This window comes from Chiroxiphia lanceolata, chromosome 2 (genome assembly GCF_009829145.1).
Source record: "Chiroxiphia lanceolata isolate bChiLan1 chromosome 2, bChiLan1.pri, whole genome shotgun sequence".
NCBI lineage: Eukaryota > Metazoa > Chordata > Aves > Passeriformes > Pipridae > Chiroxiphia > Chiroxiphia lanceolata.
Genome location: NC_045638.1, coordinates 17,057,376 through 17,084,129, shown reverse-complemented (window position 1 = coordinate 17,084,129; position 26,754 = coordinate 17,057,376). Strand labels below are relative to the sequence as shown.

At 39.3% G+C, this 26,754-nt stretch overlaps 1 protein-coding gene across 2 annotated transcripts; it reads left to right on the top strand.

Moving 5' to 3' along the window:
- The first annotated feature begins 529 nt into the window (after window positions 1–529).
- Window positions 530–25,096, top strand: TXLNG (taxilin gamma). 2 transcript variants are annotated; one of them, XM_032677274.1, is made up of 10 exons: window positions 530–637; window positions 9,388–9,700; window positions 10,384–10,475; window positions 13,754–13,924; window positions 14,666–14,860; window positions 16,283–16,402; window positions 17,384–17,458; window positions 20,085–20,177; window positions 20,737–20,832; window positions 21,825–25,096. In XM_032677274.1, the coding sequence occupies exons 1-10, from the start codon at window positions 530–532 to the stop codon at window positions 22,143–22,145; spliced, it is 1,584 nt and encodes a 527-aa protein (XP_032533165.1). In that variant the 3' UTR covers window positions 22,146–25,096. The 2 variants fall into 2 exon arrangements, with proteins under 2 accessions (XP_032533165.1, XP_032533172.1); XM_032677281.1 differs by lacking the exon at window positions 530–637 and adding an exon at window positions 2,208–2,257.
- The last annotated feature ends 1,658 nt before the right edge of the window (window positions 25,097–26,754 follow it).

Below are 26,754 nucleotides of genomic sequence, written 5' to 3'. Positions count from 1 at the left end.
ACTCTGCTGAGTCTCACTGAGGATCTCCAGGAGCCTCACTGGAGATACCCAAGGAGTGTCTGGTCGCGATCCCGTGCCATGTGCTCTGGGATGACCCTGCCCGAGCAGGCTGGACCAGAGGACCCGCTGCGGTGCCTTCCAACGTGCGCCACTCCGTGACTCTGCTGACCCCGCCGCCACCCCAGGCCATCCCGCGGGCCCCGCCCCGCGCCCTGCCTCGTCACGGCCACGCCGCTGGGCTGGCCCCGACTTCAAAGCCGTGCCCAAGGCAGGAATAGCGACAGGGGAGGCGGGACACAGGGCGGGAACCAGCCCCCACTGACGCCGCTCCCCTGCGGCCATGCCGCGCCCCCGGCCCTCCGCAGCGGAACTACAGCTCCCGGCACACCTCGCGGCGGGGTGGGGCATGGACCCCCACGTGGTGCGCAGAGCTACGCGGCGATTGGTCGAAACGGGGAAAGGGGCGGTTCCGCGGGGAGCAGTTCCGGTGCCCCGCGCTCGGCACTTGTTTGGATGCTGCCGTCACATCATGGCGACGCGCGGGGGCGGCGGCGCGGCGGGACCGACCCGGCGGACCCGGAGCCCGAGCGGCGGCGGTGGGGACGAGGCGGCGGCGGCCCCGAGCGGCAGCCCCGAGGTGAGGTGGCTGCGCGGTCGGGGCCCGGCGGGAGGGCGCTCCGTCTCCCCTTCCCCGCCGACTCGCGGCGCCGCGCTCCCCGCCTGCCCCGTCCCCACGCGGCCGCCCGGCCCGGGCGCACGGGGCAGGGGCGGGCAGTGCCCCCGCCGCTCCCGGCAGCCTCAGTCCTGGGCTGTCCCTGAGGTCGGGAGTGTGTCGGGGAGGTGCTGGCGGTGGCCCCCGAGGGAGCTGCGCTTACCCCGCGGGGCCGGGGGCGGCCCCTCCGTGCCGCCCGGGGGGCGCGGGGCGGTCCCTGCTGAGCGCGGGCCGCTGGGGGCGGCAGCACGTGGCGGGTGCGGGGGCTGCGCGGCCCGGGGGGAGCTCTCGCCGCCTCCCTGGGGGTCTCGCCGGAGACCCCCCCGTGCCCCCACCCGGTGGGAGCGGAGGGTGGCTCTGCCCGCGGGGGCGGCGGGAGCGTTTTCTTACCCCCCGGAATAGGTAAAAAAAGGCCTTTTTTTCCTCTTTTTACCTCCTCTGCCGAAACCACACTGAAAGTAGCGATGTCCCCAGTGATTTTACAGTAATTTCTAGTTGCGATTTTACAGTAATTTCTAGTTGCGCGTCCGCGTAGGAAAAGCATGAAATACAGCTACTTGGTCGCGGAGCGGCAAAAACTTAAAATATGCTGCAATTCAGTGGCTGTATGTAATATCACCCACTGGATGTTTTCCGTGACAGAACTGCCTTGGTAATCTCATGTGCTGCTTAAGTATCTCATCCTGTGTCCTTACACAAATTCAAATGGCTTTTTGCAGTAACTTTTTTCTGCGGTGCAAAGGATAACAGCATCCCAGAAATAGTAACTTCGTGGTGCTGGTGGTTGTTTACTTTGGCTGCTAGAGAGAGGTCTAGGAGACTTCGGAGCTAGTTTTCCCTCAATGAAAGCACCGTCTTTTGCTGTGTGTTTTCTGGAGATCTTTACTAAGAAGTGACTTGTAAGTAACTTTAATGACTGTTATGAAATCAGATGATGATGATATTTAAAAGAGAAAACAAAACCCCAAACAAACCTGCATTCCATATTGTTTCAAATATTCACAGTCAAACAGAATTTCATTTTTAAATGAGGTGAAATGTGGCAGGCAATGTAAAGCAAATTTTACTTTGAACTTTTTTCTCTGAATTAAAAATTGTTCAGCACTCTCTTGCAGATTTCCCTCCCCCTGCCTTGATACACAGGAGCTTCTTTATTTTTAGGTTCCTTGTGACCTGTTTGCATTGGGAATTCAGAACTTGTCTACCCTGCTTTTTCCAGAATCATACTGTGGATGACTAGAAAAATACTGGGTTTATAGTAAGGAGGAAGTGAAACCTCATTGGCGGAAGTGATTCGTGCTATATTAAATGTTTTCTTAATTAGCACCTGTCTTAGATGCTTACATTAAAAAAGGGTTGGTGAAATTCATAGCCCTTTGTCCTGCGTGTAAATGCACTAAAAGTTTCCAAGTAAGTTTTGAGTTCCTGCAGTGAATTTTTTGCTAGAATTACAGGAAGTGTTTGTCACGAATTTTTTAGGTCACTCAAAGAATCACCAGCAAAAGCAGTTTTCATATAAAAGTGAAAGGACGACAGAGTTCATTGGTAAGGTTACCTCTACCACTTACTGCATGGTTAAAGCACAAAGATTAAAATCACACTAAAATCAATCAATCTAAGCTAAAATGAACCAAAAATTGTCTACTTGAAAGGCTTAGGAAGGGGGGAGAAATGAGAAGGATTGGAAAGAGTAAGGATAAATAGGAGTAAGGGAGACCCTCCTGTTGAGCCACAAGGCTCAGAGTGGACCCTCCTGCCAAACTTAGCCCTGGACTTGACCAACAGTTTAGGCCAAAGGTTTTAACAGCTTAATCAATAGTTTAAGTTAAACAATTTAGCAAGAGATTCTGTAGCATTTACTATAGCACAACAGTAACTCACTTGCAGGCCTCACTTACTTACTAATTTAAGGACTTCAGAATCTCAGAGATTCACACGTTCCCAGTACAGATACTATAGCATATTCACACTTCCATGTGCACAGACCTGAAGAGTATGTACCAGGTATATACCTGTGAAAAATTCCCCTCAAATCCAGGGAAGTACTCACGTCAAATGCCTTTCCATCTTCTAAGGGGGCAGAGAGTTGATCCTCAAGGAGTGGTATCGGCCCAGGCTCCATCAGCATTCGGCAGAGGTCCTCCAAGGATAGCAAACTTGGGGGTTTTGCTGACTCTGAGAGGTGCCCCCTCAGAGGGAGATGCTGGCCACAGCCCACTGTGGTCCAGGAGAGCTCAAGGGATCTCACCTAGGACCGCTGTTTATAAGGTCTCAAGAGACTGGGCTTTAGTCATAACAATTTTTCATCCTAGCCACAGTTTTGGGTTGGTAACTTTCTTTGAAAGTTCGGTAACAAAAATATTGTTCCACTTGAGTTGTTATTCAGGTAAGAAAACTAAGTTTCCAAGGCTGTTTGTTAAAAACCAGAAGCTTGTTAGACATCTGTAGTTCCTGGGAGCAGACAGTGTTTCTGATAAACTCCAGAGGAACTCAGCCCAGGTGCAGTTCCTCAAGGACGAGGCTTAAGGAGCATTTCTGAGATCATGCTGTGGCCTGGGGCCAGGGTGAGGGGGTGAGAGATGCACCACTACAGTGTTCTAATGTCTTAAGATAAATGAGGGGAGAGATCATCTTTTTTTTTTCCCTCTCTTTTGTGGTTGTGTTTGAGGTAAATAAAAAATCTTTTCTTAAAAGTAGGCATGCCATCTGTGTCATGAGGCCACTGAAAGAGCAAGAAAAAGAAGTGTGGTAAAGGTAACAGGAAAAAGTAAGGGCCATAAGCAGGGTTCAGGTGAGAATGTAGGTGTCTGAACCAATATCAAAGAGCATATCTTGAATTGTACAGTATTAATAGTGGAATTCTGTTAGCATTGAGTCTGTATTGACTTTTATAAAGGTAAAATACAAATTTTGAAAGCAGGTATTTCTTAATTGTCTTCCTGCTGCGTTGGGACTTCTAACCTTGCAGTGCTTTGAAACTAGAGATGAGCAATACTGCAGGTGCCTCATCCAGTGTTTTGAAAGTAGATAAATGAGTGCATAGAACATAGTTTTTAATGTAATGACAGAACAGGGTGAAATGTTTGCTTGAGATGACTTTCAGATCTCACAACTAAGATCTGTGTTCAGTGGGGAAGCCACCTCAGAGGCCATTAGGTTTTCAGAAAGGTATAATTAGACTACATGATCACTCAGGTCAGTGAGCACAGTATAGAGAAGTATTGCAGGGAGAAATAACTTAATAAGCTAGTCTTGTGGTCACATGCTTCTGAATAATTGTGTCTGAACCAGTGGATGAAGGTGTACCTGCTATAAAATTCAAACTTAAATTCTGTGGCATCCTAAAATGGCAGTTTTCCTGCAGAAATTGTAATTAAAATTGCTACCAAGAATGACTGATTTTTCGACATAGTTGATACAGTTATGTTAAATAAAGTCTTCTTGAGTATCTGCACTGAAGAAAAGTATATTACGTTCATGTTTTCAAAGTAAGCTTTTCTCTGTTAGGAGGGAAAAGTAAATTGTTGGAATGCCCGCAGCCTAAAATTTGGTATGAATCATAAACGTTTATGAGAGATGCAACATACTTTTTTACCACAATATTTTTTTTTTAATGTAATTGGTCAGGATAAGGGATGTAAAGTTTTTATGTCCAGTTGCATGTGCAGTAAGTTTGAAAATGTAGTCGGCTGAACAGTGTTGTCCAAATTGTCTTTTTTGGAGCCTGATGCTGAGCAAATGATTATGTATTTACTTGTGTAATTAGATTGTCTTACAGTTGTGAAAATCTGAGTTATGTACACTTGTTTCTTCCAAAGCTTTCAAGATATTTCTTGAAAGTATTAGCAATTACAAAGGCTAAGATTGTAAGAATCTTCTCACAGAACAGGCCAACTGCTACTATGGGTATGTAGGAGATGTTTTGATAGATTAATGCTAGTGCTTATATTTTTTAGGATAATTGGCTAACATACAGGAGAAAAAAGATGTTGGTGTAGCTACTAATTATGGTTTCTTTTAATAAAAGGTACAGAGAAGTGTTTTTAGGTGGTTTAGGGAAAGATTGAGTATGTGTATATATGCAGAGTATGGAATACAGGTACACATAGAACTGACAATAAGCACAGTATGTTTTAGGTAGCATTGTGTTACAGACTTGTGTAGGTAGTAGAACAAAAAAAATTTTGGTTTGATGCATTTTTGGCATGGTGGTAGGACAAGTTCCACCCAGGTGTCTGTTCTATCCTTATGTGCAGCTCATGCTGCTGAAGCAGTACTGTTTGAATGAAAGCTGGCTTAGGCTCTTGTGGTCATAGCCAGTTTCATAAATAGGATATCTGTCTTGTACTCTGATCTTTTAGGTATGAAGGAAGTAGAGTTTTCCTGATGTGTGCCTTTTTTGATCAAGGTATAAGTTGCAATAACAGAGCAGAAGACTGAATGAAAACTCCAGGGTGAGCCAGGAGCATTGTTACCAGTAATTTTCTAACAGTCATCCTGAAGTTGGTTGTCCTATAACTCTACCTTAAATAGCTTGAAGATGATATGCTTTTCAGAAATGTCAGCATCTTGTAATAGCTGGTTTCACAGCTAGGTAGGTAGGAAATATCTTATTTTTTAATGATAAAATTTTGATAAATAATTTTATGATCCTATGAAGTTGCGCTTTTCCTGTGCAACATACCCATTTTGCCTCTCTGAAAATCTTTCTAGGCGTATAATAATCTGATTCTGTTCTGTCAGAATTATGAACTACCTGAGGCTCAAGCTGGCTGGAAGCTGAGAGAGCGTGGTAGCAGCTAGAAAAGGTAGCAGTGATTTCAGTAGAAGGACTTTGCTGGGGTAGTTTTGTTTTTATTCAGTCAGTACTGAATCAGCGCTATTATACAATGTGCTGTGGGAAGTGCTCTGTTCTAGCTGGAATGTTAAACTGAGAAGTTCACTGATGAGCACACATTTGAAAAGATAAGAGGTAAGAGTTGGGGTTTTTCAAAACATTGCCTCAGTAAGGAGGGAGCACTTTCAATGATATGATATGATACCATATGATACCATGGCTTAGTACTTAAATGTTCTTGATGCGATGTTTATTATTGCTGCAACTTGAAGCTTGATACAGACCAAATCTGACACTACCTGTAGTTTTAGTGTTTTAATAATAGCATTGAGTATATGAAGGCTGTTTAGACTTTTGGTTAGGGTTTTTAATATCTAAAGTGACAGCTAATGTAGAAAATTCTTTGTTAGTCATAATAAGGAAATCATCTAGATATTAGTGTTTGTGGCCCCTGTCAGGCAATGGCAGAACTTCTGTTTTATAAAAGAAAAACAAACCCTTTCTGATATAGGTTAAATAAATTAGAATTTTAATATGTCGTGCCACTGCTGTCAGATTTGCTAGAACTTATGGACTACAGCTCGATGGATAAGAATTTAACTAAAGAGGGGGTTGGGGGGGAGGGGGGCTCTGGTTTGGTTTTACCCCTTTTTTTTTTTTTTTTGTTATCAGATTGTTCTAGCTGCTGGTAGAACCACTTCTTTAAATACAGTATTCTAACCTGTGGTCAGTAACTTGTAATTGTATTTAAGATAAGAAAACTGGATATTTTTACAAAGCCTGTCTGCTGCTACACTGAGCTTTGGTTTTGCAGGGAGCATACTTGCTGGTCAGTAAGCTTGGATTAGTTCCATGTTCACTGGAAAACTGAAAGAAAGTTGACCAGTACTGTGTATTTTCACCATCTTTACAATTTTCAAATATATTGGAGACTGGAAGGACACTTGTACACAAACATTTTTCTTCAATTTAGTATTCTGAGAGGTTATTTCTGACTTCTCTGTTAAGACTTCAGAGAATGAGTCTGAAATTCTAAAAATCCTAGTGGGTTTTTTGACATAGGATAGAGAATATTCAAGAGTTTAGAAATAATAATTGTCAGTAAAAAATTGAACTGACACCTAATTTGACTTCAACAAAAAGCTCTGCTGAATTAATGAGGTGGTGGTGTTCACTTCGTCAAACTTCCAGATGCTGTAGAATATGCATGTGAATTGCCAGCTCTGAATTGATGTTTAGGTTATTATGATGGTTTGCTAGAAGAGAGATGGGCATATCATGACTTACTGGTCACATGTATGCCCCTGCCAGTATTTGTTCTTTTTTTCCCCAGGAACAACAGAATTTTCTCCGATGAAAAGCAGTGAAAATTTTTCGGTTGTCTAAATTTGAAGCAATGCTTCTCATGAATATCATCTTCTCGACGGTGTTTAGTAGTTCAGTAGCCTGTGTTTACTATGTACTTGTGAGGATAAGGTATTTGATGTTTAGTTCCTTGTGCTTTGACTGTGATTAGATGGACTTTTATTTTTTAGTGGCTCTCATGCTTTGGCTTCTTTCCAGTCATCCTGCTCGCACTTCTGGTTGGCAGGATTGCCTATTGCTGTGCAGTGAACTGGGGTGAGGAACTGATCTGGCTGTAAATTGTGTTAGAACAAGTTGCATGAATGTTGTTACTAGCACAGAGGAGGTGGGTATGAAAAAGGGGAATGAAATGATAGCAAAAGCTGCTTGGGCACTGCTGCTGTTCAGTGTGTAACCACAGCCAGTCAGGCCTTGTCAGCTCCTGTTAGAGCTGCTGGCAGTTTTGTGCTCTGCTTTCAAAAAGAAACTCTTAAGTCTGTTTATGAATATCAAAAAGTGTGGAAATGCTGTGCCAAACCAGAAACTTTTGAGTCTAGAGCAGACTTTCCCTGTGTTTTGCCAGACTTCTTAGGCACATCAGTTCATGTTCTATGCGATGGAAAAACTGCAAGTTTCAGCTGTTATGTTGGGAGTGCAGGTGCTCTGGTATCATGCTGTGTTCAGAATACTCAGGTCTTTCCTGTCTTGTCAATTTAATGTGGCACACTATATTCGGCTTGTGTATGAATCATGGTTTATAGAGAACATCTCTGCCACGGTTTCAACCATTGGCTTGTACAGAAAGGTTAAGTAAGCTGTGCTGTTTTCACATTTCTTGTCCATTTTTGTGAAGCATCTTGTTTATTTAGCTGACCTCAGACTTGCAGGGGTAAGCCTTTTGCATGCCCATGGAAGACCCACAGTGTAAGACAAGGGAAAAAAAATGCCCATTTTACAGTTGACTTTTTAGAGATGTAAAACATTGGAATTGGTTATTTGTCACACCAATTCAATTAATGCATGACCTTTTTAGGCATCTATCAAGTGTGTTGTCTGACACGACTGGACGGTAAAACTGCAGTGCATTTATATTTGTCCATAAAGCATGTGCATGATTTCCACACTTGTAAAGAGCTGTGCAATGTGAATCTTCCTTGGTAAGTCAGAAGTTGCTTCTTAACATCTATACAGATTATTTGCAGTTAAAAAGCTTATTGTCCTGTGTGAAAGGTGCTGTGTGAATTCCATCTTCTCAAGGATGGATCTTACCTTAAGATAAGGTCTAAAGCAAAAAACTTACTTTGAGAATAGAGAACAACAAAGCTGTTATGTGTGAACATTGCAAAAAGGATATATATTTGTTTAATGATTTTTAAATAACTCTTACAAGGATACTGAACAAATTGGAAGTCAAAATATATCTCACAATATGTTTTTAGTGTTGGCTGCGTTCCTTTGATGTTGGCAAATTCCTTTTGAAGAAAAAACCAGTCCTGTGCGGAATATAAAACCCAGTGTAAACTCCTGGCTTTAAGAATTAGCTCTTTTTTAAATATGAAAATGTAAGATATTCTGAAATTAATTTGTGCTTAAACAGCATAACTGCATATAAACAAGCCCTGTTTTTATAATTCCTTGTGATTTTAAGGAAATTTACTTTAGGTTCATTGAAAAAACCGAGAAGGATCCCTTTATTTTGGCAGTAAAGTGAGTTCAGCTCTGATTATCATGCTTTTAGCTATCAATGCACGTTGTATAGTAGGGTTGCAAATGGACAGGAAAAGAATACCCAGCCACCTCCATATAGTTCCAAGCCTCTGCAGTGTAATGAAATGAACAAAACAAAACCACACCCAACCAAACACCCTTGAAGTTCTCATCAGCCTTAAATATCTTTAGAAATTGAGAATGCTGTTCAGGTGATTGAGAGAGGGTCTGTAGCAGCTTGATAAGCTATAGAGTGTTATATCAAGAACATCAGGTATTTTGCTCTAAAATATGAACGTGTCACTGCAACATTAAAACAACTGGTGTTGTTTAACTTTTTGGTTAAATGATTTTGCATTTTCGGAAGTCTTCAGAGAAAGTGGTGTTTAATTGAGCAGAATTAATGAATTGTTAAAAACCATAGGTAATAGGACTCCAAATCTGACACCAGTTAATATTCACTTTTTGGATGATTTCACAGATGAAAATTTTACCATTTCAAAACCAGATATGCTTCTGATCCTGCTTATCATTTGTGTTATAACAACCAATATTCTCCCGTTAAGAGCTACCAGTCATATTTGGCATTGTGATTGAAGTCGTTTAAGCTCTTGCTCTCTGTCATTGAAGCAGTGCATTAATGTATATTTCTTTAGACTTCCTAGCAAGTGGTTTTGGTTTTTTTAAATTTTACTCTAATTTGTCCATGCAAAAGAAGGCTGGAAGTTTTCATTTTAAGCACATTTGCTTGACTATTTACTTCCACTTCCTCCTTTCTGTTCTAAAGGTGGTTGGTGCTACCATGGAAGAAGCTGGATCTCAGGAGATGGGAATGAATAACCAGGATCAGCTGGTGAGGAGCAAATGCAGTGAATTGTCTGATACAGCACTGCAGCACACGCAGTCCAACTGTTATGGCCTGGAAAACACAGGCACACTGGAAGAGGCTGAGTATATCACAAAGAACAGAAAGCACCTGGGATCCACATGCTGCTCCCAAGAGTCTCGTGAGGAGACTCCTGGGAGAGAAGAAGCCCGTACTGATCCACCTGATGGCCAACAAGATCCAGAGAGTGAAAAACACAAAGAGAAAACTTTGGGTATGTTCTCTTTGGCATTTTGATTTTTAAATAGCTTTAATATTTTTGTCAAATAGCTAAACGCATTTGCTTTGTCTCAGATTTACTCTGTAGCCAAAAACTTGTCACCTTCAACATGATACTTTGAGAAACTCTGCACTTCTGCTTAGGAGAAGATAGTTCTTAATGCATATGTAAGACTCCTTCAGCTGTCAATGCTATTTTTATAGGAACTTTAATAATAATAACAACGTGGTAATTGCTAATCAACTTTTTTAATTTTCTGGTTTGAATCTGGGATTGCGGTGTTCAATGCTGCCAAAGCACAGCTGATAATTAAATTCCAAGAGCTTATTAAAAAAATTTGTGTGATTATCCTTTAATAGCAAAACTTAACCTTTTATATTTCATTTTTTCAATTTTTTCTTTTTATCTGTGCTATCGTAAAACCGAAATATTTTTGTGGTTTTAAGAGTAAAGTAATTTTTTGCTATGTAAGATGTTGAATGGCGCATAAGCCAAGACAATTTTATTCTTGCTCTGATGATTTCCCATTTGTTATCAGTTAGGATTATGCAGCTATCAAACCAGAGAGCAACTTAACTCACTAATTTCTCATGGATTTATATTTTACTTCTAAAGACAGGCTGCTTTTCTGGTATGTTTTTTTTCCTCAGTATCATTGTCTTTCATCCATTTCATAGGAAAAGAAGTGTTATTATTAATGCAAGCCCTGAATACACTTTCTACTCCAGAGGAAAAGCTGGCAGCTTTGTGCAAGAAGTATGCTGATTTGGTAAGTAATTTGTAAAGATAGCAGGAGTTATTCATGTGTTAATATTAACTGTGGAATGCAAGCACAAGTAATACAGGACAGTTAATGATTTTGAATATTTTTAATGTTGGGAAAAAAAATAGGACACTCAGGCTGACTATGAATATTGCTTTAGCCAAACTTTCCTGTAGTCATTTCACTTCTATGTGACTGCCTAAACCCAAATTAAAAATAGGTTTTGATATCTTGGTGTTGAAGCATACTATTAGGATTAACAGAAAAGCTAAGAGTTCTTTTGGAAGTAATCATTTTCCTAGTTTTATCTGTTGATAATGCTTTTGTGCTAACGTTTTATAAGATAATGTTTAAGACAAAGAGAACATATTGTCTTACAGAGATTTTGGGGGAAAAATATTCAGTTATGTTTAACCCAGTGATTTTTGGGGAATAGGGGACGTTGGAAAGATTTTGCTTTGTGCTTCCTGATCATGCAAAGGAATGGATAGAAAAATATACATTTCTTCACTAACAACCCAAAAAGAAGCAGTTCATAAAGTGCATTCCTACCTCAAGTAGGCGAAATGATAATTTATTCTCTACATTAATTGATCACAAAATCAGAGGGGTAGGGGAAAAGGCTCATAAGTTTCACTTTGCAGAATGTTCCTGGAGACAACAACACTTGACTTGTTTGTCTTGAGACAGGGACAGACGGGAATGGAAAGACTGGAAATACAGTGTGCATATGTTTTCCCACCGTCTTTGTAGTTATAAAATGAATATGAATTAAAGACATAATTGAAAAGCTTGACAAAAGCATAAGATTATCTTTCTGTAGATGTCAAGTGTATCATATGCAAGTGTTTCTGAAAATGACATAATGGCTGCACAATATGACATAATTTTCCTGAAATAATTTTTTTCCTTTGAGATTAATAATGTCTCCAAAACGTTGAAGATGATCTAGTGGGTATCTTTTTACTCACAGAGGCAATATTAATTGCTTAAGGACTGACTTACATTAGTTCTGTTAAGGAAATCCCGAGTCCTCCTTGGAGGTCTGTTACATTTTGGCTTTGTTTTTCTTGCTCTTTCTTCACATGTTCTTGTTCACATCTATTCATTTCCTTCAAAACCAGCAGCTTCTCTAAGAAGTCACTTTCATTAAAATGAAAAACAATAATAGTTCTGTAGTGCAACTCAAGGACGGGGGAGCCCACTTAAAAATGAGCTTTCATATTGTGAGAGAAAAATGCAATAAATGAGTTGGTTCTTGTGGGCAATTGCTTGTGCATGTGATGCCTTTTGTATTTGAGCAAACAGCTCCCATTTCAGCTCGCACTGGTGATGATGATGGCCTGCATGAGGAGCTAGGCCTGCATGAATCCCTCAGTTTTGCAGAAAGCAAACCGTCTGCACTATCTTCACTTTGAGTTTCACTGCTGAAGGAAAGATCTCAAAACAGTTGGGGAACAACTAGACCAAATGAATTGTAATTTCCTTCAAGCAGCTTGGCAATCAGAAGAGATGTGATCGCGTTAAGTTTTTTGTCCTCCCAGCAGATGATCCGCAGTCGATAGGTTCAGTAAGCATTCAGAGTCCGTAGATAGTCACCACCGTAGAAAACCACTTACTTTCCTCAAGATGCTCAGAGTGGCTGGGAATCTGGGTGGGAGCTTGTCTGGGTGTAAGAGTAGCTTTGTTTTGGCCAAATTAGGCTTAGAAGTACAGCTGTTTCCCTTAGAAAGTTTAGGTTGGATCTGACTGTTCCTTTTAAGATGCATTTTTTTCTTCATGATTGTGGTGGTAAACCACTGGCATAGGTGTCAGCTTTAATGCCAGCAGAGGTTTGAACTGTGTATGACAGTGCACCTACAATGCTTTTTTTCTTTTTTTAAAGATTCATCATCTTTAAAGCTCACTGTCAGGTTTTTCAGTGGTGTCTCATGAAAAGGACTGTACAATAAAGGTAGGAATGCCTCTCTCCTGGCAAAAGATCTTCAACAATTTTTTTTTCCTAATTTGGAATCTATCAGGAGATCAGTCTGTGATGCAGGAAGGTTTGCATCCATGGTGATGTGTCTCACACTGGCACGCTTTTACAGGCCTGAAGTTTCATAGGTATGCAAACAGCAGAGCCACTTGGAGTGGTGTTTTCTGGCCACCCAAGGAAAGGGCTTTTTATGTTTGGATGTGAAAATATTTCTTTAACATTCTTCTTCCCTAAACTAGATTAAATATGCATTTGATTTACTGTTGTCAGGGAGGTCATTTATTCGTTCTTCTGTGCGTTATTTTGAGCTCTTTCAGAAAGCCAGAATTTTATTATTCTTCTATCACAGTGATGTTCCTCATTGCCAGCCCTCTTTTCCTGTGGTGTCCTGAGGCTGAGGCACTATCTAATGAGGAGCAGTGTAAGACTTAATGTTGTTGCCTTCTTTGCAATAGAAGAGACTCTGAACATGGTTTCTCAGGGAGCCCAAAAATTATGTGTAATGGATATTCCTGTCAATGAGACATTAATGCAAGAAACTTCTGTTCACTGGATATTTATAGAATAGATTTTGAAATATGTATACAGAGTTTAACTGTGTTATCTACCATCTAAACAGGCTAAAGGAAATAGAACAAAAATTTTGCTTCAGATGGTTGAGACTGCAGATCTCTTAAGTCATCAAAGTCTGGGCTTTGTAGCGTTATTAGTATTTGACTTGATTTGTCAAGGCAGCTAGTTTTGTCTGTTCCTTTCTGAAATACCATAGCATTTCACAAACTTGTATCAATTACTGCTTCTCTTGGTAGGAGCTCCTGCTGATAAGAAGGAACTCTGCTTTGCACAGTTATGTGGTTTTTCTTTTTGATAGTAAAAACAAGACCTGCTGAATAAACGGCTGTGTGTACCTTCCAGATAAGAGTGGGAAAAGTTGTGACTTGTTGAAAAGCCAGTTTCAGTTGGCCTTTAATTGTATTTGCCACATCCTCCTTTCTCAGGGCTACTTTTACCCCTGTAGCTAAATGCAGGCTGATAGCTCGTAGTCAATGACAGGTCCATGGTGCCTCTTCCCCAAAGGCAAATGTTTTTTAAGTTGGAATTAGTATATTTTCATCTTTTGTCCTTATACGTTTAGAATTCTCTGCAGGATTATGGTAATTTCTCTTTAAGATCAGCTTGGGTCTTAATAAAATTTAATTTCCTTGTTTTAATCCAAAATGTTTAAAAGTTTCTTCAGTCTGCTCATCTAGATACATAAAGGTAGTTTCACCTATGTTTATTTAACAAATTTACTCTCTAATGTTAGTTGGAGGAGAGCCGGAACGTTCAAAAGCAAATGAAGATACTGCAGAAGAAGCAAGCACAAGTTGTGAAGGAGAAAGTCCACTTGCAGAGTGAGCATAGCAAGGCCATTTTGGCACGTAGCAAATTGGAATCTCTCTGTCGAGAGCTTCAGCGTCATAACAAAACTTTGAAGGTTAGTTTGTTTACATAAATTACAGTGCTGCTGGTGGTGGAAATATTACTTGCTGGTCACTCCTTAAATCAGGTGTGCTGCTTTTTACTTGCCACTTTGCCCATTACCTGTACCTGTAGGAGATGAGTGGCATGTGGTTTAAGTGTAGCTGATTTTAAGGTAAAGAATGTGGGGATAGTTGACTCACTGGGGTTTTTTCCCCCTCAAACCAGTTCATATTACTTGCAGTATTTGATCTTGTCGTATTTTTTCTGGGAGTAGTCCTGATGACTGCTGGAAAAAATAGCACAAGTGAAATAATAGCAGCATGAAATGGCAGGGTATCAAAAAAGGCTTAATTCTGTCGGAATATAATGGATGGGAGTGAAATGGAAAAAAGCCAAGAGATTCTTATCTGTGATTGCTGTAGGAAATTTCATTATAGTATCAATGCTGTTTTTTACATCTGAGAAATTCTGACACTTGCAAAGGTACCTATGTAGCATCTTAATATCAGCCTCTCAGTAATGTTGGTAATGGTAAGGACAAGATTATCTAAAAGTTTTGGAATTTCTAGCTTCTTTGTTCCACACACTTTACATGGATAGTCAGCATAGCATATTATGATTGTGGCTTGTATTAGTTCTAGCACTCTAGAACTTGAAACAGTACAGGAGTGAATTATCACCATTGTTTCTGACACAAAAATACGAAAAAGGTGCATAGTTTGACCTGAACACTTTTAATATTCTCTCATAAAAGGAAGAAAACATGCAGCAAGCACGTGAAGAAGAAGAAAGACGGAAAGAAGCAACTGCACACTTCCAGATTACGCTGAATGAAATTCAGGCTCAGTTGGAACAGCATGATATACACAATGCCAAACTCCGACAGGAAAATATCGAACTGGGGGAAAAACTGAAGAAACTCATTGAACAGTATGCACTGCGAGAAGAGGTGCTTACACTATACTTCTAATGGGATTTTATTAGTTCCTTGACTTTAAGGATGAGATAATTATTGAAAGGGGAGCAAAACCTCCCATACTTTACAGCCTTTGTATATATAATTTTTTATATTATTCTTTTTACTTCACTACTGAGAAAAAATTAATAGCTGTTTGGCCCACTGTCTGCCTTTCCTGCCTGGATTTGAATATCTAAATTGAAGATGCGTTGGAAGAAGTCTTTCACAGTGAAAGTGAGCAAATAGAAATAAGTTGTCCAGAGGTTGTGGAATCTCTGTCTTTACAGATATTCAGAACTCAGCTGGGCAAGGTGTGCGTAACCTGACCAGGCTTTGAAGCTGACCCTGGTTTGAGTGGGCTAAATGGCTTCCAAAGGTTGCTTCCAACATAAATACATAGTAATAGCTGAAGTTGTTAAAAATTATGACTTCACATTATAATGGGGGGGATATAAGAGTTATTCTCTTATTTCTTTTGATTCATTAAGGTTGCAGTTTTCTTGGGAAGCTCCCTTATGTATATAGCTGCTCTTGATGGCATAGAATCAAAATAAGCTATCATTTAAGAATATATTTGGCCTGGTATCATGGAAGTGTCTCTACTATAGGGCTAACCGAGCTGGCTTTAATTGGCACCAGGTTGTGAGCTAGCTGCCTAAGCTACAGTGGTGGAAAACAGCCAATTCTCCTTGTCCAAGAGAGAACTGAGCTCCATGGAGTCCTACAGCTAAGATTAGTTGGCTGGTTCTTAGTTGGCACAGGAGATTTTGGAGTATTATTTCTCAACTGTTTCTGAGAGGTTGTTTTTTTGGTTTGGTTTGGGTTTTTTGTTTTGTTTTAAATCTGGATCAATTAGAAAGCTCTCTGTAGACTAGTTCCCCACCTTTTGCGATGATGGAATATTTGTATCTACCATGAGAGTATATGGGGAAGAGAAAAGGTAGGGAGCTGCCTTGTGCTACTTAAGAGATGGAAGTAAGACCGCAAATATTCAGTGATTGGCGGAATTTCATCAGTTAAATAAAGTTGTTGCAAACTTTGCTTATTTTGAGCTTTTTTTAATTATGAGGACTAGAGCTTTTAGAAGTAACAAAGTACAGTTAGGATTAGAGGTAGATCAACCAACTTTAGAAGTAAGGATGTAGACTGCTTGCTACAGGATTTTTGAAATGTCTGGTGTGAAGTGATTGTATTGTACCAATTTCGTAAAAACAGGCACCTGGCTTCTGTGAAGGGCAAAAAGAGGTGATTGTAATGTATGGAGATAGAGAAAAAAAGCATGTAAAACTTCTTCTGCTGCTTTTTCTTTTGTGTGAAACTTCTAAACAATGTCCATCTCCCCAAACACTACACTTACCGTCATTGACTAGCAGATTCTGTATTTGACTACTGTGGTTTTCTTTTCTCCTTTAGCATATTGATCAAGTGTTCAAACATAAGGAACTGCAGCAGCAACTTGTGGATGCCAAACTTCAGCAAACTACTCAACTTATTAAGGAAGCAGAGGAAAAACATCAGCGAGAACGGGAGTTTGTAAGTGAATTCCATGTTAAAAGAAATAAAACCTACCAAACCAGACTTTCCATGATTTAAACCAAATACAGCAAATTGAGGGGACTGTCTTTTGAAAGTTAGGATAGAGTTCAGCAATGAGACTGAAATATAAGTTTTGTGTATGATGCTTAAAATATTAATGCCCATACTAATAGGTAAGTAATGTTACTACTTGCATTTTCTCAGCAAATGTGCTGAATGTCATTTAGACTTTTCTTGAGCTGGGAAATGGGCTGAAACACCAAAGGTACTTTCTTGCAGTCAAGAGTTGTAATCTCTTGTTTTTATGCCATAAGAAATAAAAAATACAGCATGTGCTCTTCTGCATTGTCTGCTCCCCCCCCAACCTATGGATGATATTTTATTGGTATGTTGATATCAGCAATTTACTTGCAGTCTTCTAAGCAGTTTTCTTACAGTGTATCTGTAACTTCTAGGTAAAAGCCTTGCTTTTTCTGTACAGTCTTAAAATGATCAGTGTTGGATTGTTCTATTTTTTTAACATAATTTCTGAGTCATAAGCTGATGAAAATATCTTCAAAGATGAACCTACAAAATGGTGACAAGTTGAAGCAAAATTGGTTTGAACTAGTCTGTAAGGGTACTATTAGTGACTAGAGAAATGAAAGTTGAAAATAGGTTACAAAACAGTTATAAATTACGTACAGTTTGTTAATGAACTGTTAATAAATTTAGTGGTTCAAACTTGCTACAGAAATAGAAACATTGAGACATTTTTCTTATTGGTTGCATGAGTCAATAAAAATCTCTGCATGGCAATACATGCTTTAAATTGTATATATGAAAGTACAGTATAGAAGTAGAAAAGCCCATGTGAGAAAACATGGTTGAATAGCCCTTAGGTGACGTTAATGTTTATTTATTTTTCATCGTAGATCAAGTTAAGCCATTTTTAGGAATACTTTTTTCATTATGTGGCTTTTTTGCATTGTTTTTTAGCTGCTAAAAGAAGCTACAGAGTCCAGACACAAATGTGAACAGATGAAGCAACAGGAAGCTCAGCTGAAGCAACAGGTATCATTTTTAATGGAGAGATCTTCAGTAACAGTTCTGAAAAGAAAATACCAAGACTGTAGTGAACATAATGCAACATCTGAAAAAACTTTAAATTCATCAGATGCTTGTGAAAAGTACTTGGTATTTTTTTAAATTAAGTCTTATGTTTAATTTCCAGTAGGTAGCTCTTCAGTAGTGAAGCATGAATGATGGTCAGTAAACTTGCTGTTTAATACATCTGGAGAGTACTGTTACTGGAAGGTGCTAAACATTGAATTTCTGGAGTTAGTGTCCAATAGTGTTAATATTACAAAGACTAGAATATATGAAACCTTAAGAAGAAAAGTTTAAGAAAGTTTAGCTTCTCTGAAGCTGTTGTTCTCTCTTTTTATCTTTGTTTTTTTTCTGTAGCTGTTCAGGACCAGAGAGGCCTTTGTGACTATAAAGAGTTGGATGGGGATTTTACCCAGGCATGTTTTAGAATCTGTTTCTTACTGTTTCCATCTCATCCCAGAAGGATGGAGGATTGGGAACAAGCAGTGTCACATTTATCCCTGTAGTTATTCAGATTTAGTAACCTGAATATCTCTGCCCACAGAAAAAACTTGCAGCTTCAAATTACTTGTTTACTGTAACATAAATGTTACAGCAAAATCCTCTGTGAGAGAGGAGAGATGGTCTCCAGTTTTTGGGCTTTGGTTCTGGGTCTGACCTGCAGTTATTGACCACACATGAAGTCAGCACGTAAGGCACAGGGAAATGGTAGTTTCATGCAGCATCAGAGCACCTGAGAAACAGTAGCTATTCTGTTCACTGCATGTCTGTTACTGCTTTAGTTGAGGTTTTATATGAAGTCTCTGTCCTGGTTTCAGCTGGGATAGAGTTAATTTCTTCTCTGTAGCTGGTACAGTGCTGTGTTTTGGGTTCAGTGTTAGAATAAGGCTGATAGTACACTGATGTTTTGGCTATTGCTAAGTTGTGTTTATCCTAAGTCAAGGACTCTTGTGTCTCATGCTCTGCTACTGAGGAGGTAACAAAAATCTCCAAAATAACTGAGGGAACATAGCCAGGACAGGTGACCCAAATTGGCCAAAGGGATATCCCAGACCACAGAATGTCATACCCAGTATATAAACTGGGGTAGTTGCCCATAAAGGGGCTGATGGGGTTTGGGCATGGGGTCTGGCATTGGGCAGCAGGTGGTGAGCAACTGTATTGTGCATCACTTGTCTTTTCCTTTTTATTATCATTTTTATTATATTTTACTTTGTTTAAATTATTAAACTGTTCTTACCTCAACCTACAATTTTTACTTTTGATTCTCCTCCCCATTCCACCAGGGTGAGGAGCTGGGGTGAGTGAGCAGGTGCGTGGTGCTTAGTTGCCAGCTGGGCTTAAACCATGGCAGTCTCTTTGAAAGCTGTTCCATGCCCTTTTTTTCCATGCTTACTGTGTCTAATTCTTTTCTAGGCTTTCCAACAGTTATGTTTAAAGTGTGTGTGTATGTGTGTAGTTGAGTGTAATCATACACATCTTCATCGGACTTGAACATACGAGTATCCAGATGCTTCCAAATAGGTCCTTTTTTTCCACACTTAGTCTTTTATGGTTTTTTCCTAGTTGGTTACCCTTTATTTAAAATCTCACTGCTTTTTTTGTTGTGCTTTTTCAGTGAGTATAGTTTGTGGTTTCCTGGAGCTGACAGATATTTTTTGTAGAATAAGACGAGCTAGAAAGTTCAGTGAGAATAATGGCAGAGAATGAGGATGTACTGCTGACAAGCTGGGCTAATTCCTTTTGTGTAATTTCCTTTGCTAATAGAGCAAAATACAATATTTCTGTGCTCTGAAATGTATTGTCCTGTATCCCCCAATGTAAGAATTGAGAGAACTGATTACTCTTCAGTAGGAATAAGAAGTTTCTATTAAATGGTCATGTATTCTTAGAACATCAAATCACACACTAAGTTGTTTAAATAAGAATCAAACTTTTTAAAAACTATGTTATTAAACATATTTTGCAGTTCTTTCTTGGTGCAGGGCAAGAAGTTTTCTGTCTCGAATGTTAATGCTCTTGACTTTTTAAAGTGTAATGTTTTTCACTGTTACATTAATTTCTTGTCAATATGCATTTTCCATGGTTTTTGCTCAGTGGGTAAGTTACATTGGTTGCCAGTGTGTATTTTGATTTCTGGAATCAATCATGTTTATTTTGTCCCAGCCTTGGTTATTAGCTTTGGCTGGTTACGGAGGAAAGGTAGGTATTTCCTAAGTTTTAATTTCACTAACCATGTGCTGAATTTCCTGTAGATGTGCATGTCTACAGATCATTTTTTTCCAGTGGAGAGGTAAAAATGAGATAACGATGAACTGTGATGTCTTCCAACATTTTATTAAACATAGTATTTTTCATAGTTCAGAATATATTGCTGTTCTGTAAACACAGAACTCTACTTCACATATAATTTGAATGGCATGTTTTCAGACAAGTTCTGCGTGTTCCTCAAATGGAAATTATAGGATAGTTAAAAAAAGATTAAGAAATTCATGTTTTACTATTTCCAATTTAATTTTGCCTTGTACCTTAATATTTTTGTATTTGTATACCACTGTTCATATTAATGTTCTTGCCTCTTTTCCAACAGCTTTCTCTTTATATGGATAAGTTTGAAGAATTCCAGACCACCATGGCAAAAAGTAATGAGCTCTTTACAACTTTCAGGCAAGAAATGGAGAAGGTATGTATAGGATTACCTATGAAAAGTAATACAAAAATAGAGAAGTAATATAGAAATATTATAAAAAATAATAAAGAGATGCATGCTGTTAGTGGGTTGCATTTTAGATTTTTTTTGCCTTCTGAAAATATATGGAGTATTTTGACATTTAATTTGGATCATAAGATAGCTCATAAGAATTTGTCATATTATGGAAGAAAATGTAAATTTTTCTATTTTTTTTACATACTTGCATGATATCTAAATCCTAATTTCAGTGGTTTACCAAATAATACTTCTCGTTCTCTTTGGCTGTGCTTATGTTTTAAAACTTTTTTTCCTGGATCTTTTTATTATTTGTACTTGGAAGTTGCTAGTCTGTTTCTTTTAAGACTCAATATTGTTTTCTTTGAATGCAGAATATGTATTTGCGGGGTTGATTTTATGCAGAAACATTTCTCCAAAATAACCTGTTCAAACTGGACTTGGAAAATAACGCTTAGAAGACAAATTACTCATGTAAAACCACCTATGTTGCAACACAAGCCACAAAATTAAATGTTTTATTTATCTTCTGTAGATGACAAAGAAGATTAAGAAACTGGAAAAGGAAACCATTGTGTGGCGTACAAAATGGGAAAACAACAACAAGGCTCTTCTGCAAATGGCTGAAGAGGTAATTAACTTCTAAGCAGCAGTATGGCTCGGCTTGAGTCTGAGTCCTAGAGAACTTCATACAGTTTTTCAGCTTTAGAGAATGGGAAGTAGTACACAGTAGCCTCTTCTTGGACTGTCGGCCTTATGTTTTTTGTTGTGTAAGGTGTTGTTGTCCTCAGCATGGAAAATGGAAGGCTGCTTTGTAAATCTAAACCGGTGGCACATTGGTTACTGTTTCGCTGGTGGGATAATGTGTATGAAATCACAGGAGCTGAATGAATTGAATGAATTTTAATATTCTGAGTAAAGTTCAACCAGTGCTGCAATAAAAATCTGTTTTAGACGTACGAGACTGACATGAAGGTAATAACCCACGTGTAAGGGATCAGTTGCTTTCTTGCATTGCTGCTGCTTTTGAGGTCATGAGGTGCCATTACTTGTAGTCGGCGAGAGTGGTGCTGTTCAGTTGTGCCTGCACTGCCTAAGGCCTAGTTTAGGTGTGTGAGGTGTGACATTGCCAAACCATGCTGGGTCGTGTAGGTTCTGCTTATAGCACTGCTTATCTTTTTGTTCTTATAAGGAGCTAGTTAATAGAGCCAGGAGTATGGTACCTTCTGACCTGGATTCTGCTGCTGGATTGTAGATTTCCTACTTCTGTGCCCTTCTCCCACCTGTAGTTGCCATTATATGGGTTGTAATTGACTGCTTTGCGAGATAAATTTGAAAATATCAGGGTCCTGGTTGATGCCTAGCTTTCACATAGCATTAAATAGTCATGTAGTCCTCATTGCTTGTTTTTGAAGGTGTCCATTGCCACTTCAGCTCAGACAAACCATCTGAAGTGTAGTTAGGTGAAGTATTCTGAGGAAATTTGCTCTAGTTCAACTGGAATTTGACCTGCGGGATTAATTAAGACTTAATATTTGGGATTAAATAGTGGTGATTCTTTTCATTAATTTAGGAAAAAAACCCCAGTTGTATCACAGAGCTTCTATTTCTTTTGTCCTTCAGAAAACAGTAAGAGATAAAGAATACAAAGGCTTTCAAATAAAACTGGAGCGTTTGGAGAAGCTGTGCAGGGCCCTTCAGACGGAAAGGAACGAGCTGAATGAGAAGGTGGAGGTGCTCAAGGAGCAGGTGTCTCTTAGAGAAGCAGATGTGGATCTAGCTGTGCAGGTGTTGCAGTCCTGCACACTCAACTCCCATGAGGAGCTGGGAACTCCCATTGACACGGAACCAGGAATCCAACCTGATGTGGAATCACGTGCGGCAAATAGCTCCGAAAAGACTGTCTCAACAAGTCCTGTTCCTGGCACTGAATCTGTAGACTAAAATGAAGTGTAAACACTGTATTGAGAGATATATTTTGTGTATAACTTTCTCTGTTGGTGGTAACTATTTGGTTTTGTGGTGAAAATTTTCTTACTTTTTCTACCATATCTGTATTTTCTTAGAACTACTGGACTTATGTGGTACAGGAAGCTGCATAGCAGCTTCAAATAGCTTAAACTATAAATTTTCCACAACTGTGTTGCACATCTGCCTCATTTTTTAAAAGAAAATATTTTTCCATAAAAGGATGCATGTGCGTTTCCTCCCCACAACACAAATCACTGTCATGAAAGACTGTGTACAGATATAACATCGTTTGGGGAAAATGGTGGCAGCAGGTCACTTTTTTGTTTTAAAGAACAGCACTCTGGTTTTGTTCATTGACTTGCCACTCAGTATACTAAAAATTACCAATTTTTCCAGTAAATTTATCTACATAAGGATGTCTAATGGCCAGTAAAAAATGTCGACTTTTCCCCCTAGTATGTTTTCATACATATGAATGAGAAAGTAAAGGTCCAGAATATAGTAAAAGATATGTGTAAAGGGTTTTATGTCCTTTGTGGTATGAAAAACACAGCTTTGAAATCCATTAATTTGCAGCTGGTGAAACAGGGTGTACAGCTTGTTGCAGATGTCTCAGGGTTGTGTCATAAAGGTTAGTTTGGGTTGTTTGCCCTACCTGTGAAAATGTTAAATGTGTGAGAAAATGTACAGCGACATTACTGAGTGGGATTTTGCAGTTGTGGAGCCTGTTGCGCAGATGTTGGTCACATCCTTCCCTCTTAGCTGTAGTGTGTCCACCACATGGTTTTCCTGACTAGGAAAATCCATTACTGTCTAAGCAAATATCTGGATTATCTGGAGGGCTGGAAAGTAGAAACTCACTGCTGCAGGTGTGGAAGACAGGAGTCTGGCAAATAGGCTTTCTCTAATAGCTGGATTGTGACAAATACGTTGCAAAAAGTGTTAGTTAAACGTATTCTTGTTATAGTTGAACATGAAAGTTCACGTACTTTTCCTGAAGTACAGTGTGGAACTTCCTGCACATTCAACCCCAAAGCTGTACCAGTTGGCAGAGTGCCTTCCCAGTCAGGTTATCTGGTAAAGATGGTACTTCACATTCTTACACTAACATACCACAAGCAAAGCTTCCTTGTTAACCTTAAACCATATTGTATTTTCCTAGAAAATTTGATACCGTGACTATGACTTCTTCTGAAAGAAACTAGGACCAACACTTATTTTTTTGGCAAGGCAACGCGTGATATAACTACAAGCTACCCTTAACTTTAGTTCCCACGTATTTACTTTATAGTTTTGGTTGCTGTCATTTTAAGAAATACGAACATGTGTAGCCTTTTCTGGTACTTAAAGTTCTTTGCACTTACTTGGGAGGGAATTTCTGAATCAAGCACATCTCAACGAGCTTCCCACCCCAATGACCTTGACAGTTCAGTGGCTAAATTACTTGAATGTTCAGGCTGCACTGAGCTCCTTATTCTTTTCCTATAGTAATGTAAGTTGAAATAACGTAGCTGTCTTTGAGAGAAGGTAAGGTTATAAATGTGTTTTAGCTCATACCACTAAGAGGAACTGTGCAAAACTGACATTTTTGAAATGAAGCAAATGAGAAGCTGGCCGTCTTTCTCCTAGATTTGTGTGGGTTTGGTGTTTGTGATCCAAAGCACAATGCAGGAATGAAAAGAAGGTAGCAGTGAGCAGTCAGTCAGGTTAGACTCAGAGCTTTGAAATGTTGATCATGCTAACCGTATGGCATAAAAAATAACTGGAAAGAAGTGTTTCAGACTTGCTGTTCAAATTACGTGCTTTATAGAATCAAGCTTGAAAAAATAGTTGTTCTGAGAACTGGCTTTCAGCTTAACACTAAGCATGAAGTAATTTTCCTGAGGAAAGGTGAAAAACTTTGTATTTGATGCATCATACCGTTGGCAAGGTAGGACGTGCAGTTTTCTATTTTTACAATTTATTATTTGGACATTTATATCCTGAACAATTCTTTTTATAGTGCTTGTTCTATATGGAGGTAAGAGTGAATTTTTGGTCCCTGCTGCAAGAATATTTTAAAGGGCTCATTTAGAGAAGTGACAGATGTATAGAACAGCAATACAAATATATTTGTTACTGACTAAACATGTAAATGAAGCAGAACGCCCCAAGGAAAAATCTTTTAAAACAGGGATCTCTTTCGTCTTTCCTACCCTCAACATACTCATACCATAGCAACTTATCTGGTCAAGGCAAGCTGTACTTTGCTTCCTGAAACCAGTCAGTAGAGTTTCATTGCTTAAAAAGTGTTCTTTTTAAAAAAAAATTGATGTAAGGGATAAGCTTAGCACTGTCACTGATCTGCCATACTGCAGGCTATTGCACTGCCAGGCTGCAGCCAAATGGGCTCCAGTAGGGTTTTTAAGTATTGTGTTACTGCCTTTCTCCCACTACTACAAATTGTTTCACTTGGGATGTTAAACTGATGTAGCCTGAGATGTGTATCTAATTGTCAAAACTCTGGGGCCTGATTGACAAGTTTCACCACGATTAAGCTGCAAAAAGCTAAATTGTATGCGATTCAAGACCCAAATATGTGTATACCTACACAAGTAAGTTAGGGCTGTATCTCTAATGTTTTGTCCTTCCTTTCATTACACCTGGTTACGTTACAGTTCAATTCTCAGGTGTTGCAGAAAATCTACCTCTTTGGACTGTAGATGGAAATAACTGTGAAAAAAGTGATGCAGAAATCTAGTTTGTGCTAAACACACTGCTTTATTTTTACAACCCATGTCTGCTTTCATGAGGAAAAATGATAAATGAATAGGCAGTCTTTGTTTTGCTTTTCAAAAACATTTTGTAGAGATTTTTCACTAATGTGAATCTGAAATTTTATCTACTCGATTCTGTATAGATTAAGTAAATAAGTATGCTTAATATACTGGACTCTGAGTTTTTCTTTAACATCATATTCATGTCTTCAAACTGAATCTACTGAAACTGTATTTATTTGAAAAACCAAGCGTGAAAACTGAAGATGTGAAATTCGAATTCAAGCATATTGTTCAAGTGAGCTGCCCCATGAAGGGGCTGTTCTGGGGTCATGTCAGTGACTTGCATGTTCCTGGCAGTAGTTCCTGGCACTGCACGGGTTGAGGGGTAGGTGAGTCCTGTGCTTACCTCACCTTGGCAGTGTCCTCAGGTGAGGGTCAGTCAGACCACAGAGGGCAGGAGCTCTGGCTGGATCTGCTGCACTTGCCTGTTTTGAATTCTGCTCGGGCCTTCTGTCTCTCAGAATTTAGCTATCATAGTTCAATTGGTGCAGTGTGAACAATATGGGAGTTTATGTTAAAAATCAGTTTTTTCAGTAAGTTCAAGTGCTCCCCATTCTGTCATACTGTGTGGGGTCATTTGTTACTAATGTACGCTCCCTCACAGTTTCCTAATACTAAAAAGTGTTCTGTTTGCCTTTTTTGGCATAATCCATAATGTTTACAACTTCCCTAAACTTGGTTTTGTTTTGGAACTGGTTTTGAGTTCAGTTTTCCTTTATGTCTGTTTTTTCTAGGTAGCATTTAGAACTGCTCTACAAAAACATAGTCTGATGTCTCTCTGACTCTTTGAAGATAGTATTAATTTTTTAATTGAAAAAAACTTGTTAACTTGTTTGAAGATACCTGTTGTGTTAAAGGTGAGCAACGTAGGTCCTAGCCCTGAGACATTTGTAGAGCTGTGCCAAGTATTTTGGAAATCCAAGTACACTGCCTGGTCTTAGATGCTCTCCTTGTACTTCAGAGTATTCCCTCACATCAGAGACTTGTCTCCTCAAGAGGTGCTGTTTCTGCTCCTGTGTAAGCACCTCTTTTTCTCTCCTTTCTTTCAGTATATGCTGATACAGGAGTCAAATCTGTTATTACTTCCTTGGATCTCCCCAGTCTCCCTAAGTTCCTTATGAAAACTGGTCGTATTTGCAAGCTTTTGCTAGAGGGAAATTTGTTTGCAGCTAATAGCGTGGGATTTTGGCTTTTTCCTTTTTTCATCAGGTGCTAAGTCTCTCCTGTTAATGCACATGCACACACACATTGAGCTGTACTTCTCTTGTGTAGATTAGGTCTGAGGGGAGAACCTCTTTCACCAGCTGCATTCTGAGCCCTCCAGCCTAGCTGCCAGGGCATCAGCTCCCTGGCAGACAGGCACGTTTGATGTACTCAAAGATACTTGCTTTTAGGCCTTTAGATTCCTCACAGGTACCTTTTGTTTCTTTGTGGTTTTGTTTTGTTTGGTTTTTATGTTTTACATTTAAATTGTGATAATTCACTTTTTTCCTCCTGTTTAGACGTTTCTTCTTGAAGGAAGGTTGTATTTCCTTCTAACAGCCTAACTCAGTCCCATCTAACTGTGCTAGCTTTTATGGATCTTGTTGACTCTGGCACCCATCTAGCCTGAACTTTTAAGTAATTTAAGAATATTGTGCTGCCTGTAAAGACTTTATTTTAATTTCCTTTAAAACTGTTAATTATCTTTGAGTTTTGAGGTCGCATGTTGTTTTGGATTTCTTGTTCAAACAGGGATCTGGGGTGTGCCTGTCTCATGGACT

Bases quoted from the DNA above. Each gene is read 5' to 3' on its own strand.
- TXLNG (XM_032677274.1), top strand. From the start codon at position 530: ATGGCGACGCGCGGGGGCGGCGGCGCGGCGGGACCGACCCGGCGGACC. The intron at 638-9,387 runs GTGAGGTGGCTG...TCTGTTCTAAAG, and splicing joins CCCCGAGCGGCAGCCCCGAG to GTGGTTGGTGCTACCATGGA. The intron at 13,925-14,665 runs GTTAGTTTGTTT...CTCTCATAAAAG, and splicing joins GTCATAACAAAACTTTGAAG to GAAGAAAACATGCAGCAAGC.